Source organism: Scyliorhinus torazame, chromosome 1, assembly GCF_047496885.1.
Source record: "Scyliorhinus torazame isolate Kashiwa2021f chromosome 1, sScyTor2.1, whole genome shotgun sequence".
In the NCBI taxonomy this organism is placed as follows: Eukaryota; Metazoa; Chordata; class Chondrichthyes; order Carcharhiniformes; family Scyliorhinidae; genus Scyliorhinus; species Scyliorhinus torazame.
The window spans coordinates 227,951,471-227,966,318 of record NC_092707.1 but is presented as its reverse complement, the minus strand read 5'-3'; the positions used below and the strand labels follow the sequence as shown (position 1 = coordinate 227,966,318).

The following is a 14,848-nucleotide window of genomic DNA, read 5'->3' as shown; positions in this document are numbered from 1 at the left end:
ATGCACAGGAGGGCGTGGCCCAACTGCGCATGCGCGGGAACCAAGGCGCCGCGTGCCCCGTCCCCGCAAATCGTGCCACACCCCTGCCAGCCCCACGGAGGCCCAGAATAGGGGTCTGGGAACGGGCGCCGACGCAGGAGTAAAACACTCCCGTGTTTACTCCGCCATCGGCACTTCGACTCCCGTTGGGAGAATCCCGCCCCTTGTGTGGGATCCAGACAGTCCCCACTGTCTGCCACTGCACTGAATCTCAAAGCTGGAGAATTCCGTCCTACATCTTGAGGAATGAGGGATATTTAAGTGCAGGTTCGATTACTTGTCGAGAACATCATAAACAGCCATAACCACCTGCACATGATTCGTGTTTGAATGCACCTGCTGATTAATTTAAATATCAATGCAAATTCTACTGCTGGTGTCAATCTCAGTGTAACAGAGCTCATGACTGTTTAAAGTGTTGCTCAATAATGCAGTTTTTGCAAGCTGGTATCTTATAACTATCTCATTTACAGTTCTAATTCATTGGCAGAAAGCTGCACTTTCAGCAGTCTGAACGACTCATCTGAACGACTGAGATTGATGCTGCATCTGTCCATGTTTGGGTAGCATGGTGGTTAGCACAATTGCTTCACAGCTCCAGGGTCCCAGGTTCGATTCCGGCTTGGGTCATTGTCTGTGCGGAGTCTGCACGTTCTCCCCGTGTGTGCGTGGGTTTCCTCCGGGTGCTCTGGTTTCCTCCCACAGTCCAAAGATGTGCAGGTTAGGTGGATTGGCCATGATAAATTGCCCTTAGTGTCTAGAATTGCCCTTAGTGTTGGGTGGGGTTACTGGGTTATGGGGATAGGGTGGAGGTGTGGGCTTGGGTAGCGTGCTCTTTCAAAGAGCCAGTGCAGATTCGATGGGCCGAATGGCCTCCTTCTGCACTGTACATTCTATGATGTTCAGCAAGTCCTCCCCTAGTGTTGTGGTACAAATAGTACAGCCTTTAAATATGTAGGAGGGCATATTAGCTTTGAGCAATGATATAAATGCATCATTCTTTATACACCCCACCCAATTTAGCTATACTTTGAAATCATTGAAAAAGGATATGGAATGTGATGTATAATGGATGGCTAATTCAATCCCACCTGGTTTACATCATCCCCAGAAGTTACAATGAATCCCATAGGATCTGACCACCGTTGTAATTTAATGTATCTTCAAAACAAAAAGATGGAATAAAATGTTCAAGAGCAGTAACTGGGTTCATTCTGTATGTTATAGACACAGCCTCCATGTCTGTACTTGCTCTAAGCTGTTTACATGGCTCCCCATTCAATACGATCTCACGACTTAAAATTGAGAGGCCCATTGTGCGACTACTGCAGGGACTCCTTGCGGCTAAGCAAAAGGATGGTACCATCGGGACTATCTACAGTACAGGCCTTGCCGTTCAGGTGAGTTAACATTGGAAAACCCACAAATGTAATTAACCATTGAACTTACTTGATTGTTAGGAACAAGCAGCCATTCATTGGAACAGGAGAACTTGCAGCACAAATAGACAATATTTGGAATCCATGGACTGGGTAAAGAGATCGGTAGTTGTTACAGGAATGGTGTAAACAGACAGCAATAAAGCTGTTCATTATACACCCTGCTCAGTTTCCCCTTGCGTTGACTTTAGAAAATGGAGTTGACAATATAAAGGATGGCTATCTCCCATTCCTTATCATTGGCAGAAATTCTATAAATTTAGAATACCCAATTCATTTTTCCAATTAAGGGACAATTTAGCGTGGCCAATGCACCTACCCTGCACATCTTTGGGTTGTGGGGGTGAAACCCACGCAAACACAGGGAGAATGTGCAAACAACACACGGACAGTGACTCAGCCGGGATCGAACCTGGGACTCAGCGCCGTGAGGCTGCAATATTCCCACTGCACCACCGTGCTGCCCCATCACAGCCCAAAGTTAAACTTGATTATCTGAACTCCATTTGCCTTCCAAATGACTCAACTTTCAGTAAGCCCTTGGCAGTCCTTTCAGAGTCAGGTAAATGTACAGGGCAACTATAGTGACTATAGGGTGTAAATGGGTACTCACAGTTTAGAGGGATACTTGCTCAGATTAAGTCAGTAATGTAACTCCATTTTCCCCATTCACCTTCCCACAAATTGTAATCTGTATCTGGACTGATCACTATGTGAAGCAGTTGCCTATAAGTAGGCCATTTGGCCCATCAGCAATGTGTGTGATGTCTCTTTACTAAACATTCCAAAAAATGATCTTACTGTGGCGCTGCATTTTACAATTTTCTTATAAAGATTCAACCAGTCACAGGGGCAAAACATTGCGGGGGTTATGTTGGCTAAACGGTTCACAGTCAACACTGCTCCAACGCACCTCCTCCCCAGTGTCCCAATTATTCCCATTTATAGGTGTACAAATACCCATCATCTGTTTAACAATGTTAATTCTATTAAACTGTAACCGTGTAATTGCCATTAAACCTTAACAATGTATGGCACCACCCTAACTCATCTCACCATAAACACCCTGACACTGTGTTGCCTGACTGCTTATTGGTCAGATGTTATGCCCGTGCAGGCATGCCGATTACAAATTTTTAAAAACCGTATTTGAACCGTATATAAACCATTTAACTGATTTGGAAAAGATTAACTATCAAAATAACTCCAAGCTACCAGGCAGGTTTGTGGATTCAACTGTGTTTTTCTTTTGAGAGGACAAAGACGATCTTTAATTTAATTATGACTCACTGTGGCCTCGCCAGGAGCAAACAAAGTTCTTTAACATCTCATTGTAAGAATGTAAATTTACCTTGGCCTGAACAAAAGCTAAAGCCACAAGTAGCAAAAAGTATCAGAGTGCTAATTTAAACGATCTCAATGTCTCAGCTGGCAATTGACTTGGCATTTGTTACACGGTCACATGATATAATTGCCATCTTTAATCCTTTTAAAATATAGCAAACTGCTACAAATCATGTCAGATCTCCCAGACAGAATGCCAACACAGAACTTCATCCCATAGGGAATGAGGGCACAGCCGTCAAACTGCTGCAATCATCCAGGCTAAAGAAAGGAAAGAGCACACCACAGTTCTTTGAAGGCAAAGAACCTCCTCTTTCCCACCTATCTGGTTCCATCTTCAAGCTTATCTGTGAAACCAATCCCCGGCAGGTCAATGAAAGAAGCCATCATAACTGCTGAGATATCTCTGCAGTTTCAAAACCTTAATTAACGACAATGTAACGATGCAACTATGAAATAACAAGCTTGCTTCAAAACAGAGACTGAGATCCGTTCAATTTTTACAAGTGTTGCTTGTATCTTTATCCGTACATAGTTTTGGTGTGTGTGTGTGAGAGAGAGAGTATGATATGAGCGAAAGACTGAGTGAAACCTAGTTTCTTTAATAATCCACAAGGGGGGCAGCACGTTGGCTCAGTGGATTAGCCCTGCTGCCTCACAGTGCCGAGGTCCCAGGTTCGATCCTGGCTCTGAGTCACTGTCCGTGTGGAGTTTGCACATAGAACATTACAGCGCAGTACAGGCCCTTCAGCCCTTGATGTTGCGCCGACCTGTGAAACCAATCTAAAGCCCATCTACACTATTCCCTTATCGTCCATATGTCTATCCAATGACCATTTGAATACCCTTAGTGTTGGCGAGTCCACTACTGTTGCAGGCAGGGCATTCCACACCCTTACTACTCTCTGAGTAAAGAACCTACCTCTGACATCTGTCTTATATCTATCTCCCCTCAATTTAAAGCTATGTCCCCTCGTGCTAGACATCACCATCCGAGGAAAAAGGCTCTCACTGTCCACCCTATCCAATCCTCTGATCATCTTGTATGCCTCAATTAAGTCACCTCTTAACCTTCTCTCTAACGAAAACAGCCTCAAGTCCCTCAGCATTTCCTCATAAGATCTTCCCTCCATACCAGGCAACATTCTGGTAAATCTCCTCTGCACCCTTTCCAATGCTTCCACATCCTTCCTATAATACGGCGACCAGAATTGCACGCAATACTCCAAATGCGGCCGCACCAGAGTTTTGTACAGCTGCAACATGACCTCATGGCTCCGAAACTCAATCCCTCTACCAATAAAAGCTAACACACCGTACGCCTTCTTAACAACCCTCTCAACCTGAGTGGCAACTTTCAGGGATCTCTATACATGGACACATTCTTCCCGTGTTTGCGTGGGTTTCACCCCCACAACCCAAAGATGTGCAAGGTAGGTGGATTGGCCACACTAAATTGCCCCTTAATTGGAAAAAATGAATTGGGTACTCTAAATTTTTTTTAAAAAAATAACCTACAAGGGAAGTGGGTGTAAAAAATAAATTAACTTTCTCCCTTTTAAAGCCAAAATTCTTGCTGCTGGGTTATTTAAAATTGACTCACTCACATCAAAGGTAAGAAATATACACATTTCACATAAATAAATAAAAAACAACACCTTAAAATTGTCCATGACAACCTGCTTATTGAGTGTCTTAGCCTATTATCATCGTACGCCATTTTATTATTTTTAGGGTTGTTTGTTTTATATTTCAGGCTTTGATTGCAAACCAGCAATTGGATTTTATGGTGTTTCATTGTTCAACTCATTTGGAAAGACTGATCAGTGAAATTCCTAAAGGAACGTTTGACAGCATGGAGAGAATTTCCCATGTTGTACCAGCTTTGGAAGGCCACACGTATTTGGATGTCCAAAGTCTTGACTGTACATCTGATCAGGGTTAGTATGCAAAACCATACCTTGAACAAGTACAGAAAGCAGTTATTAAAATGATTTTCAGAAATCCAAAAATGACTGAAGACAATGGGCATAGCAGTGAGCCTGATAACACCATTGAATACTTAGATTTCAGAACCAGCTTTGCCCTTAGCTGAAACTGTTCAAGTAGAGGTATAACACTGGCATCTACCTGATAATGAGGAAAATTGTCATGGCTTGTCCTGTGCACAACAAAACCAAGAAATGTGATGAAGGCATCATGGATGGCACGGTGGCACACTGGGGATGACATGGTAGCACAGTGGTTAGCGATGCTGCCTCACAGCTCCTGGGTCCCAGGTTCAATTTCAACTTCGGGTGACTGTGCGGAGTTTGCACTTTCTCCCTGTGTCTGCGTGAATTTCCTCCGGGTGCTCCGGTTTCATCCCACAGTCCAAAGATGTGCAGGTTAGGTGAATTGGCGATGCTAAATTGCCCCATTGTGTCTAAAAGATTAGGTGGGGTTACTGGGTTAAGGGGATAGGGTAAAGGTGTCGGCTTAAGTAGGGTGCTCTTGGGCAGCACGGTGGCGCAGTGGTTAGCACTGCAGTCTCATGGCGCCGAGGTCCCAGGTTCGATCCCGGCTCTGGATCATTGTCCGTGTGGTGTTTGCACATTCTCCCCGTGTTTGTGTGGGTTTCGCCCCCACAACACAAAGATATGCAGAGTGGGTGGATTGGCCACAGTAAGTTGCCCCTTAATTGGATAAAATGAATTGGGTACTCTAAATGTTAAAAAAACCAAAACAAAATAAAAAAAGGAGGGTGCTCTTTCCAAGGGCTGGTGCAGACTTGATGGACTGAATGGCCTCCTGCTGCACTGTAAATTCTATGACAATGCTAAAAGTGATATTTTCTCAGCAATAACCTGCTGACTAGTGCTCAGTTTGGGGTCCTCTTGGAGCTCTCTGCTCCCCATCTTCTTACAAAAATTGATTAAAGAGCTGCTTTTGAGAGGCAAGGTGAGGCTGATTGCACCTGATGTCAAGGTAGCACTTTACTGAATTTGGCATGAAGAAGCCCCAGCAAGGGGGCCTCGGTTTTAATCAACAGTGAGGGACAGGAGGATGTGACTGTGAGTGAGATAGGTAAAGGGACCGAGTGGAGGAGTCTCAGCCTTTGTAATTGTCAAACAGGTTTGAGGTGCTCACAACTTGTTTGGACAAATACGAAGTCTGCAGGCTGACTAGGCTGACCATGGTGTGATGAATGTAAGATTTTAGATATATTGGATTGTAAGTATTTGGTGAAAGGGTGGCACGGTGGCACAGTGGTTGGCACTGCTGCCTCATGGCGCTGAGGTCCCAGGTTCGATCTCTGCCCCAGGTTACTGCCGATATGGAGTTTGCACATTCTCCCCGTGTTTCCGAGCATCTCACCCCCACAACCCAAAAAGATGTGCAGACTAGGTGGATTGGCCGTGCTAAATTGCCCTTTAATTAGAAAAAAAATAATTGGGTGCTCTAAATTAAAGAAAAAAAATAAGTATTTGGTGAAGTAAGGGTTAAAAGCCTAGGCTGAAGTGTGTTTGACTGCTGCAGTCATGTTTTTAAGAGATTCTCGGTTTGAAAGACAACAAAGCTTTTAGGAGCTGTAGGTGCAAATAGCCATTGTAAAAGCTTGGGCTAATACAATTTTGTTTTGATTAGTTAATTCATTTTCAACTAAATGAGATGATGTCATTTCTGGGTGGAGCTAAGGCATCGGGCATTTTGAGAAAGCATTTTGAGTTGAATTCTGATCTGGCTGAAAGTGTGCACAGTGAAACAATCCTGCTCTCACTGTAAATTAGTTAAAAGAGATTAACTGTATTTAAAGGAGTGCAGACTTGTCGGAGGACAAGGGAAAGCTGAAACAAGCCAGTTGAAAACATATTTTGAAGACATCCAGCCGGATATTCTGCCGGGGATTGGACCGGAGTCAGATCTGTTTTGTAAAGCAGTGGCAAGAGATCGTTTTCTCAAAGAATAACTCTGTAAAGCAAGTATTACTCTGGGCCATTGGTATTTAAGGTGGTTTGAGAGCTGAAATGGGTTATTTTCTTGTTGTTTAAGTAGGAATAAAGATAGAAATTAAGGGTATTGTATACTCTGTATTGAATAGTATTGTTTGAGGGATAATTGTAAGCTATTTCCGTGTGTGATCATAGATCATAAAATTTACAGTGCAGAAGGAGGCCATTCGGCCCATCGAGTCTGCCCCGGCTCTTAGATAGAGCACCCTACCCAAGGTCCACACCTCCACCCTATCCCCATAACCCAGTAACCCCACCCAACACTAAGGGCAATTTTGGACACTATGGGCAATTTAGTATGGCCAATCCACCTAACCCGCACATCTTTGGACTGTTAAAGATTTTAATAGTGTTAGTTGTAAAGTTTGTTTTAAAATACCATATCCCTATTTATTCGCGTAATCACTCTTGGAGCGAGGTATCCTTTCCTCACCGTCTTACAAAATTCTTACAAAGTCTTACAAAATTTAAATAAAGTATTGGGGTTTCTGTCCCGTTTCCTAGCTACTGTTGGGGTCTGGTCTGGGATTATAATAATAACATCATGGTAAAGGAATCTATTCAAACAGAAGGGGCAAACAGGAATGTAGTGTTAGTAGGGGCTAGTATAGTGAGAGGGTTGACACTGTTCTTTGCAGCAAAGAACGAGATCCAGAGGCTATATTGCCCACCTGGTGCCAAGGTTTAGGACATCTCCTTAGGGCTGGAGATGAACTTGCAGTGGGTGGGGGAAGATCCAATCGCCATGATCCATGTAGGTATCAATGACATAGCGGAACAAGGAAAGAGGTCTTGCCTTGTCAGTATGAGAGGCTAGGTACCAAATTTAGAAGCAGAAATTCAAAATTGATAATCTCTGGATTACTACCTGAGCCATTTGCAAATTGGCATAGGAAAAATCAGATTACAGAAATGAATGCGTGGCTCAAAAGAGTATGGGAGAAGTGTGTTCTAGTTTGTGAGGCACTAGCACCAATACTGGGGTAAATAGGGGCTGTACCGTTGGGACAGACGACAGCTGAACTGTGCTGGGATGAGTATCTTTGCAAATCAAATAACTAGGGAAGTAGCCCATTTGACAGGACAGCTGGTTCACGGTGCAGAGCAAGGCCACGGATAACCTCATAATGCTCACTTCTCCAGCTTCCACCCTAAACACATTAAAGAAGCCATCCCCTATGGGCAAGCGCTCCGTATACACAGGATCTGCTCAGACGAGGAGGAGCGTAACAGACATCTACAGACGTTGAAAGATGCCCTCGTACGAACGGGATATGGCACTCGACTCATCGATCGACAGTTCCAACGCGCCACAGCGAAAAACCGGACCGACCTCCTCAGAAGACAAACATGGGACACAACCGACAGAATACCCTTCGTCGTCCAGTACTTCCCCGGAGCGGAGAAACTACGTCATCTTCTTCACAGCCTTCAACACGTCATTGATGACGATGAACATCTTGCCAAGGTCATCCCCACACCCCCACTACTTGCCTTCAAACAACCGCGCAACCTCAAAAGAACCATTGTTTGCAGCAAACTACCCAGTCTTCAGAACAGTGACCACGACACCACACAACCCTGTCATGGCAATCTCTGCAAGACGTGCCAGATCATCGACATGGATACCACTATTACACGTGAGAACACCACCCACCAGGTACGCGGTACATACTCGTGCGACTCAGCCAACGTTGTCTACCTCATACGCTGCAGGAAAGGATGTCCCGAAGCGTGGTACATTGCGAGACCATGCAGACGCTGCGACAACGAATGAACGGACATCGCGCAACAATCACCAGGCAGGAATGTTCCCTTCCAGTCGGGGAACACTTCAGCAGTCAAGGGCATTCAGCCTCTGATCTCCGGGTAAGCGTTCTCCAAGGCGGCCTTCAGGACCCGCGACAACGCAGAATCGCCGAGCAGAAACTTATAGCCAAGTTCCGCACACATGAGTGCGGCCTCAACCGGGACCTGGGATTCATGTCACATTACATTCATCCCCCACCATCTGGCCTGCAAAATCCTACCAACTGTCCTGGCTTGAGACAATTCACACCTCTTTAACCTGGGGTTACCCCATCTCTGGATCTGTAAAGATTTAATCACCTGCTAATGCTCGCATTCCAAGCATTGTTTGGCATCTTTGAATTTGTCTATATATGTGTTTCTGGAACAGACCTCTTCATTCACCTGAGGAAGGAGCAGCGCTCCGAAAGCTAGTGACATCGAAACAAACCTGTTGGACTTTAACCTGGTGTTGTAAGACTTCGTACTGTGCTCACCCCAGTCCAACGCCGGCATCTCCACATCAAGGCCAGCAGCATGGGTTCAATTCCCATACTTGCTGAGATGATTCATGAAGGCCCCACCTTCTCAACCTTGCCCCTCACCTGAGATGTGGTGATCCTCGGGTTAAATCACCACTACGGTCATCTGGGATTATGGTGATTTACTATCCTCCAGAGAGTGAGAATGGGGAGTTAATAAATATGCATCTGCTTTTACTATAGAGGATGCAAAATACATTCCTTGATACCTGTAAATCAAGAGGTGGGAAGGAGAGGGGAACTTGGTGAAATTGCAGTCACTAGGAGGCTGTACTGAGCAAATTGATGGATACTGATAAGTCTCTGTCCTTAAAAGAAGTGGCTAATGAGGTATTAGATGCATTGGTGTTAATTTTCCAAATTTCGCTAGATTCTGGAAAGGTTCCATCAGACTAGAAACTAGCAAATCTAAACCTTCTATTCAAGAAGGGAGGGAGGCAGAAAATAATACGCTATCGGCCAGTTAGTTTGACATCTGTCATACGGACGGTGTTAGAATCAATCACTAAGGAGATTTTAGCTGGACACTTCGAGAAATGCATGGTAATTGGGGAGAGTTAGCATGGTTTTATGAAGGAGTAACAAACACGACAGAAGGAGACCATTCAGCCCATCAAGTCTGCACCGACCATCTGAAAGGGCACCACTCCCCTGTCTTATCCCATTAACCCCAGCTAAGCTGCACATCTTTGGACAATAAGGAGCAATTTAGCATGGCCCTGCAGATCTTTGGACTGTGGGAGGAAACCAGATCACACGGAGGAAACCAATGCAGACACGTGGTAAAAGTGCAAACTCCACACAGTCACCCAAGGTCAGAACCAAACCTGGGACAATGGTGCTGTGAGGCAGCAGTGCAAACCACTGTGCCATCATGTCGCCATGGTAAAGGAGAGCCAGTAAACGTATTTGATAAGGTGCCACATCAAAGTTGATTGTGGAAATAAAAGCTCATGGTGTAGGGTGTAACATACTAGCATGGATTGGCTGGCAGGGAACAGAGCATGCATAAATGGATCTTTTTCTCATTGGGAGGATGTGACAAGTGGAGTCCCACAGGGGTCCTTGCTGGAGCCTCAACTTTCTACAATTTATATCAATGACTTAGGAGAGGAGAGTGAAGGCAAGGTAGATAAATTTGCAGATTTAAAGATAGGGAGGAAAGCACGTTGTGAAGAGGACATCAGGGGCGTCATTCTCCGACCCCCCAGCGGGTCGGAGAATGGCCGTTGGCCGCCGTGAATCCCGCCCCCGCCAGTTGCCGAAGTCTCCGAAGGGAGAAAAGTCGGCGGGGCGTTAATGGCGCCGCAGACGTCGGAGAATGGCACGGGTCTGCGCAAGGCAGCCGATTTGGGGCCTGCCGATATTCTCCCTTCCGGATGGGCCGAAGTCCCGTCGACGTGATGACCGGTCACGTCGACGTAAATCAAACTTCCTTTTCATCGGCGTGAACCTGTGCTCCAGGTTCACGCCGACCAGCGTGGAGGTGAGTGACGGCCTGGGGGGTTGGCCGCTGGGCAGGCGATGGCATGGCCGCAGTCTGAATGTGTGGGGGAGAGGTGTGTGTAGGGTTTTGTGTGTGTGTGTGCGGCGGGGGGGGGTGGTTAGAGTGGGCTGGGCTCCGGGGGAGTGCCGGGAGGGGGGTCCGTGCCGGGGAGGAGGATGGGGGGGTCCGTGCCGGGGAGGGGGATGGGGGGGGGGTCCGTGCCGGGGGGGAGGAGGATGGGGGGGTCTGTGCCGGGGAGGGGGATGGGGGGGGTCCATGCCGGGGAGGAGGATGGGGGGTGGTCCGTGCCGGGGAGGGGGTTGGGGGGGGTCCGTGCCGGGGAGGAGGATGGCGGGGGGGGTCCGTGCCGGGGAGGGGGATGTGGGGGGGTCAGTGCCGGGGAGGAGGATGGGGGGGGGTCCGTGCCGGGGAGGAGGATGGGAGGTCCGTGCCGGGGAGGACGATGGGGGGGGTCCGTGCTGGGGAGGAGGATGGGCGGGGGGGTCCGTGCCGGGGAGGGGGATGGGGGGGTCCGTGCCGGGGAGGGGGATGGGAGGTCTGTGCCAGGGAGGGGGATGTGGGGGGGGGGGGTCCGTGCCGGGGAGGGGGATGCGAGGGCAAGTGAGTTGGTCCACCTGGCCAGGTGCCGGCCTCCAACAGTTGGACCCATGCGGTCCATGCCACCTGGCTGGGGGGAAGGAGGGGATATTGTCAATGATGACATGTCATCATTCCCCCCCCCCCAGGCCGTCATGTTTTCCGATCATCCAGCGATGTTGGCCGCCGTGGCGGCAGCCGCTAATGTCTATGTTGCCCTGGATGAGGAGGAGGAGGAGGAGCGTGCCAGAGAGGCGGGGCAGGCGGCAGCCGCCCAGGCTGGAGGGACACCTGACCGACAGGACGAGGAGGGGGAGGAAGACCCCACGGCAACGGACGCACCCGAGGGCGCCCCGTGTGTACCGGCCCCGGCAGTCATACCAGGACCTCACGGACCGGGAATGCAGGAGGAGACTCCGGATGAGGCGGGAAACCGTGGCACACATCTGCCACCTGCTGGCACACGTGTCACCGCGTGGCACTGGCGGGGGCCACCCTCTCCCCGTGTCCATCAAGGTTACGGTGGGCCTGAACTTTTATGCAACGGGGTCATTCCAGGCACCGAGTGGGGACCTGTCCGGCATATCGCAGACATCGGTGCATCCGGGCAGTGACAGATGCCCTATATGCCATGGCGCACCGCTACAACCTCTTCCCTGTGGACCGGGCCAGCCAAGATGCCCGGGCCGTGGGCTTCTCTGCCGTGGCCGGGTTCCCCATGGTCCAGGGCGCGATTAATGGGATGCACGTCGCCGTGCGGCCACCTGCAGATAACAGGGCCGTGTTCACCAATAGGAAGGGGACCTATTCGATGAACATACAGGTGGTCTGCGACCACCGCATGATGATCCTGCACGCCTGCGCCCGTTACCCAGGCAGTGTACACGACTCATACGTGTTGTCACGGTCATCCATCCCCGGCATGTACGAGGGACGCCATCCCCGGCTGAGGGGCTGGTTGCTGGGCGACAGGGGCTACCCATTGCGATCGTGGCTGATGACGCCTATACGGAGGCCACACAATGAGGCGGAGAACCGCGACAATGATGCCCATGTAGCGACAAGGGGAGTGATAGGTGCTTTGGCGTGCTGAAGATGCGTTTCAGGTGCCTGGACCTCTCTGGGGGCGCCCTCCAGTATCGGTCAGATAGGGTCGGCCGCATCATTGTGGTGTGCTGCGTCCTGCACAACATAGCCCAACAGAGGGGCGATGTGCCGCAGGCAGAGGAGGGCGGAGTGGAGGAGCAGCAGGAAGAGGCGCAGTCCTCCCCAGATGAGGGGGATGGGGGCAATGGTCAGGGCAGACGGGCTAGACACAGGCGGGTGGCTGTCCACCGTTACCAGCTGGCCCAGCGGGCACGGGACAGACTGATAGCCGCCCGCTTCACTGACTAGATGGGCGTGGGAATCGGGTAGTGTGGCCACAGACCGCACACCATGGCAACAGCCGACCACCCACGCCCCCCCACCCATCCACCCACCCAGCACCCTCACCCCCCTCCCCAACCCCACCCACCCCACCCGCATGCACACCACCCCCCCCATCGCCGATCTACCTGCGGCACAATGGCCGGGCTCACACAGTTGCGGGTGGACGCGTGTCTATTGCAGGCCATGGAGGATGATGACAACCCGCCCTGCGATGATCACCTGGCTCCACATTGTTGGACTATGTCTGACCCATGGCCACAGTACCCCCATCCACCCGGACCATCCCTGCATGCGGCTGTGACACTGCAGCGCACGGTCCCGTCCTCTGCCCGGGGGGATGTTGATGGCGGCCCAGGGGGAAGGGGGCAGACTCACCTGGGGCTGAGGTAAGACCACCCCTCACACACAGACCTGCGCTCAATGTACATGACACCCCGCACGCTTTGGACAGAGCACAAAGGCAGCTTCTGTAGGTGTAACATTGACTTTAATAACCAACGGAGTTCATGCACGTGCCCTAGCCCCTAAAACTCATCTGTGCCCTGCACCCGTGCCAACTTACTCAGTGTCTAATTGTTTGGCCTTACGGGCCCTTTGACTACGTGTACGTGGTTCCCCAGACGGTACAGCAGAACTGGAGGTGGACTCCTGTGATTCCTGCCTTCTGACACAGGATCCCTTTCGCGGCCGTTTCCTGCGGCGTCCTGGCCTAGATGGGCTAGGCTGCGGCCCGGGCGACTGGGATGGCGAGCTGCCAGCCTGTCCTGCCCGTTGCCCACCCGATGTACCTGGGGCGGAAGGGGGGGGGAGTCCGAGGTGTTGCGGTGTTCCGAGACCTCCCCTACAGGGGTACCCGGGACGGACCACACCACCTCCTCCTCCCTCGGGGTGCCCGATGGCCCCCAGGCCTCTACATGGGTGGGGGATGCGAACGGACTGGCCATCCGACGCCCCCTCGACATCTGGCGCTGCCAGTCCTGGAGGCCCGTGCTGGTATCGACAGGGATCTGCAGGTTTGCAGCCATGGAGCCCAGGGGGTTGGCAAACCCTGTCTGTGACTGTGCGACGCCGGCTCGCACATGGCCACTGGCGCCGATGCCCTCAGCGATGGCCTGCAGAGACTGGGCCATGGCCTGCAGAGACTGGGCCATGACCTGCAGAGACTGGGCCATGGCCTGCTGAGACTGGGCCATGGCCTGCTGAGACTGGGCCATGGCCTGCAGAGACTGGGCCATGGCCTGCAGAGACTGGGCCATGGCCTGCTGAGACTGGGCCATGGCCTGTTGAGACTGGGCTATGGCCTGCTGAGACTGGGCTATGGCGTTGAGCGCCTCTGCCATCTGGCGCTGGCACTGGCTCATGGCCTCCTGTGAGAGGGCAGCCATGTCCTGGGCCACAGATGCCGCCTGCGCGGAAAGCTCCAGGCCTCGCAAACCGTTCCCCATGTCTGACACCGTCGCACCCATTGCCTCCACCGCGGACGCCACCCGTGCGGTGTCGGCCTGGGTGGCACGCATGACCGGCACCACTCCCAGCTCCTGGACGCGGGTGGACTCCTCCACCTGCGACTGCAGCCGCCGTAAGCCGGCCGTCACCCTCATCGCTCGTCTCCGGATCGGTGGCTGCATCGGATCTATGGGTGGGTGTGGTAACTCCAGGAACCCGGGATCCATCTGGGCGGCAGATGTTCGCTTGGGCTGGGCTGCCCTCCGACCGCCCGGCCCCTCTGCTGCTCCTACCTCCACCTGCTGTACCGGGACGGCTGTGTTGTGCGCACCAGTGAGTGTACCAGACGCCTCATCACTAAAGTGCACAACCGAGGTGAGTGTTTCAGCGATGGTGGAGGGTGTTGGTGACAGCAGTGGCGTTGTGTCGTGCTCTTCGTCCCACTCTGAGTCCATGGCACTTTGGGGTGGGGGTTCGTCTCCACCCATCCACTCTGAGTCACTGTCCGGTATTTCGTCTTCCTGGGTAGTGCTGTCCCGGGTAGTGCTGTCCCGGGTAGGGGTGTCCTGGGTAGGGGTGTCCTGGGTAGTGGTGTCCGTCCTGGGTAGTGGTGTCCTGGGTAGTGGTGACCTGGGTAGTGGTGTCCTGGGTAGTGGTGTCCTGGCTCGGCTGTGACGGGGGCCTGTGGCTGCCCCTCTCGTCGCTCGGTGGCACACGCCTGCGTCGTCGCACCCGCACGTGACG

The 14,848-nt window shown here is 51.1% G+C and overlaps 1 protein-coding gene across 5 annotated transcripts in view; it reads left to right on the top strand.

Annotated features, from left to right (window-relative positions):
• The window catches only part of LOC140419236 (cobalamin binding intrinsic factor-like), an 81,271-nt gene that overhangs the window by 57,019 nt on the left and 9,404 nt on the right, over nucleotides 1-14,848 (top strand). For all 5 annotated transcript variants that reach the window (XM_072503065.1, XM_072503058.1, XM_072503078.1 and 2 more), the window contains 2 exons: nucleotides 1,267-1,439; nucleotides 4,579-4,762. In XM_072503065.1, coding sequence (XP_072359166.1) covers nucleotides 1,267-1,439; nucleotides 4,579-4,762 — 357 coding nt within the window. The remainder of the gene's footprint in view (nucleotides 1-1,266; nucleotides 1,440-4,578; nucleotides 4,763-14,848) is intronic.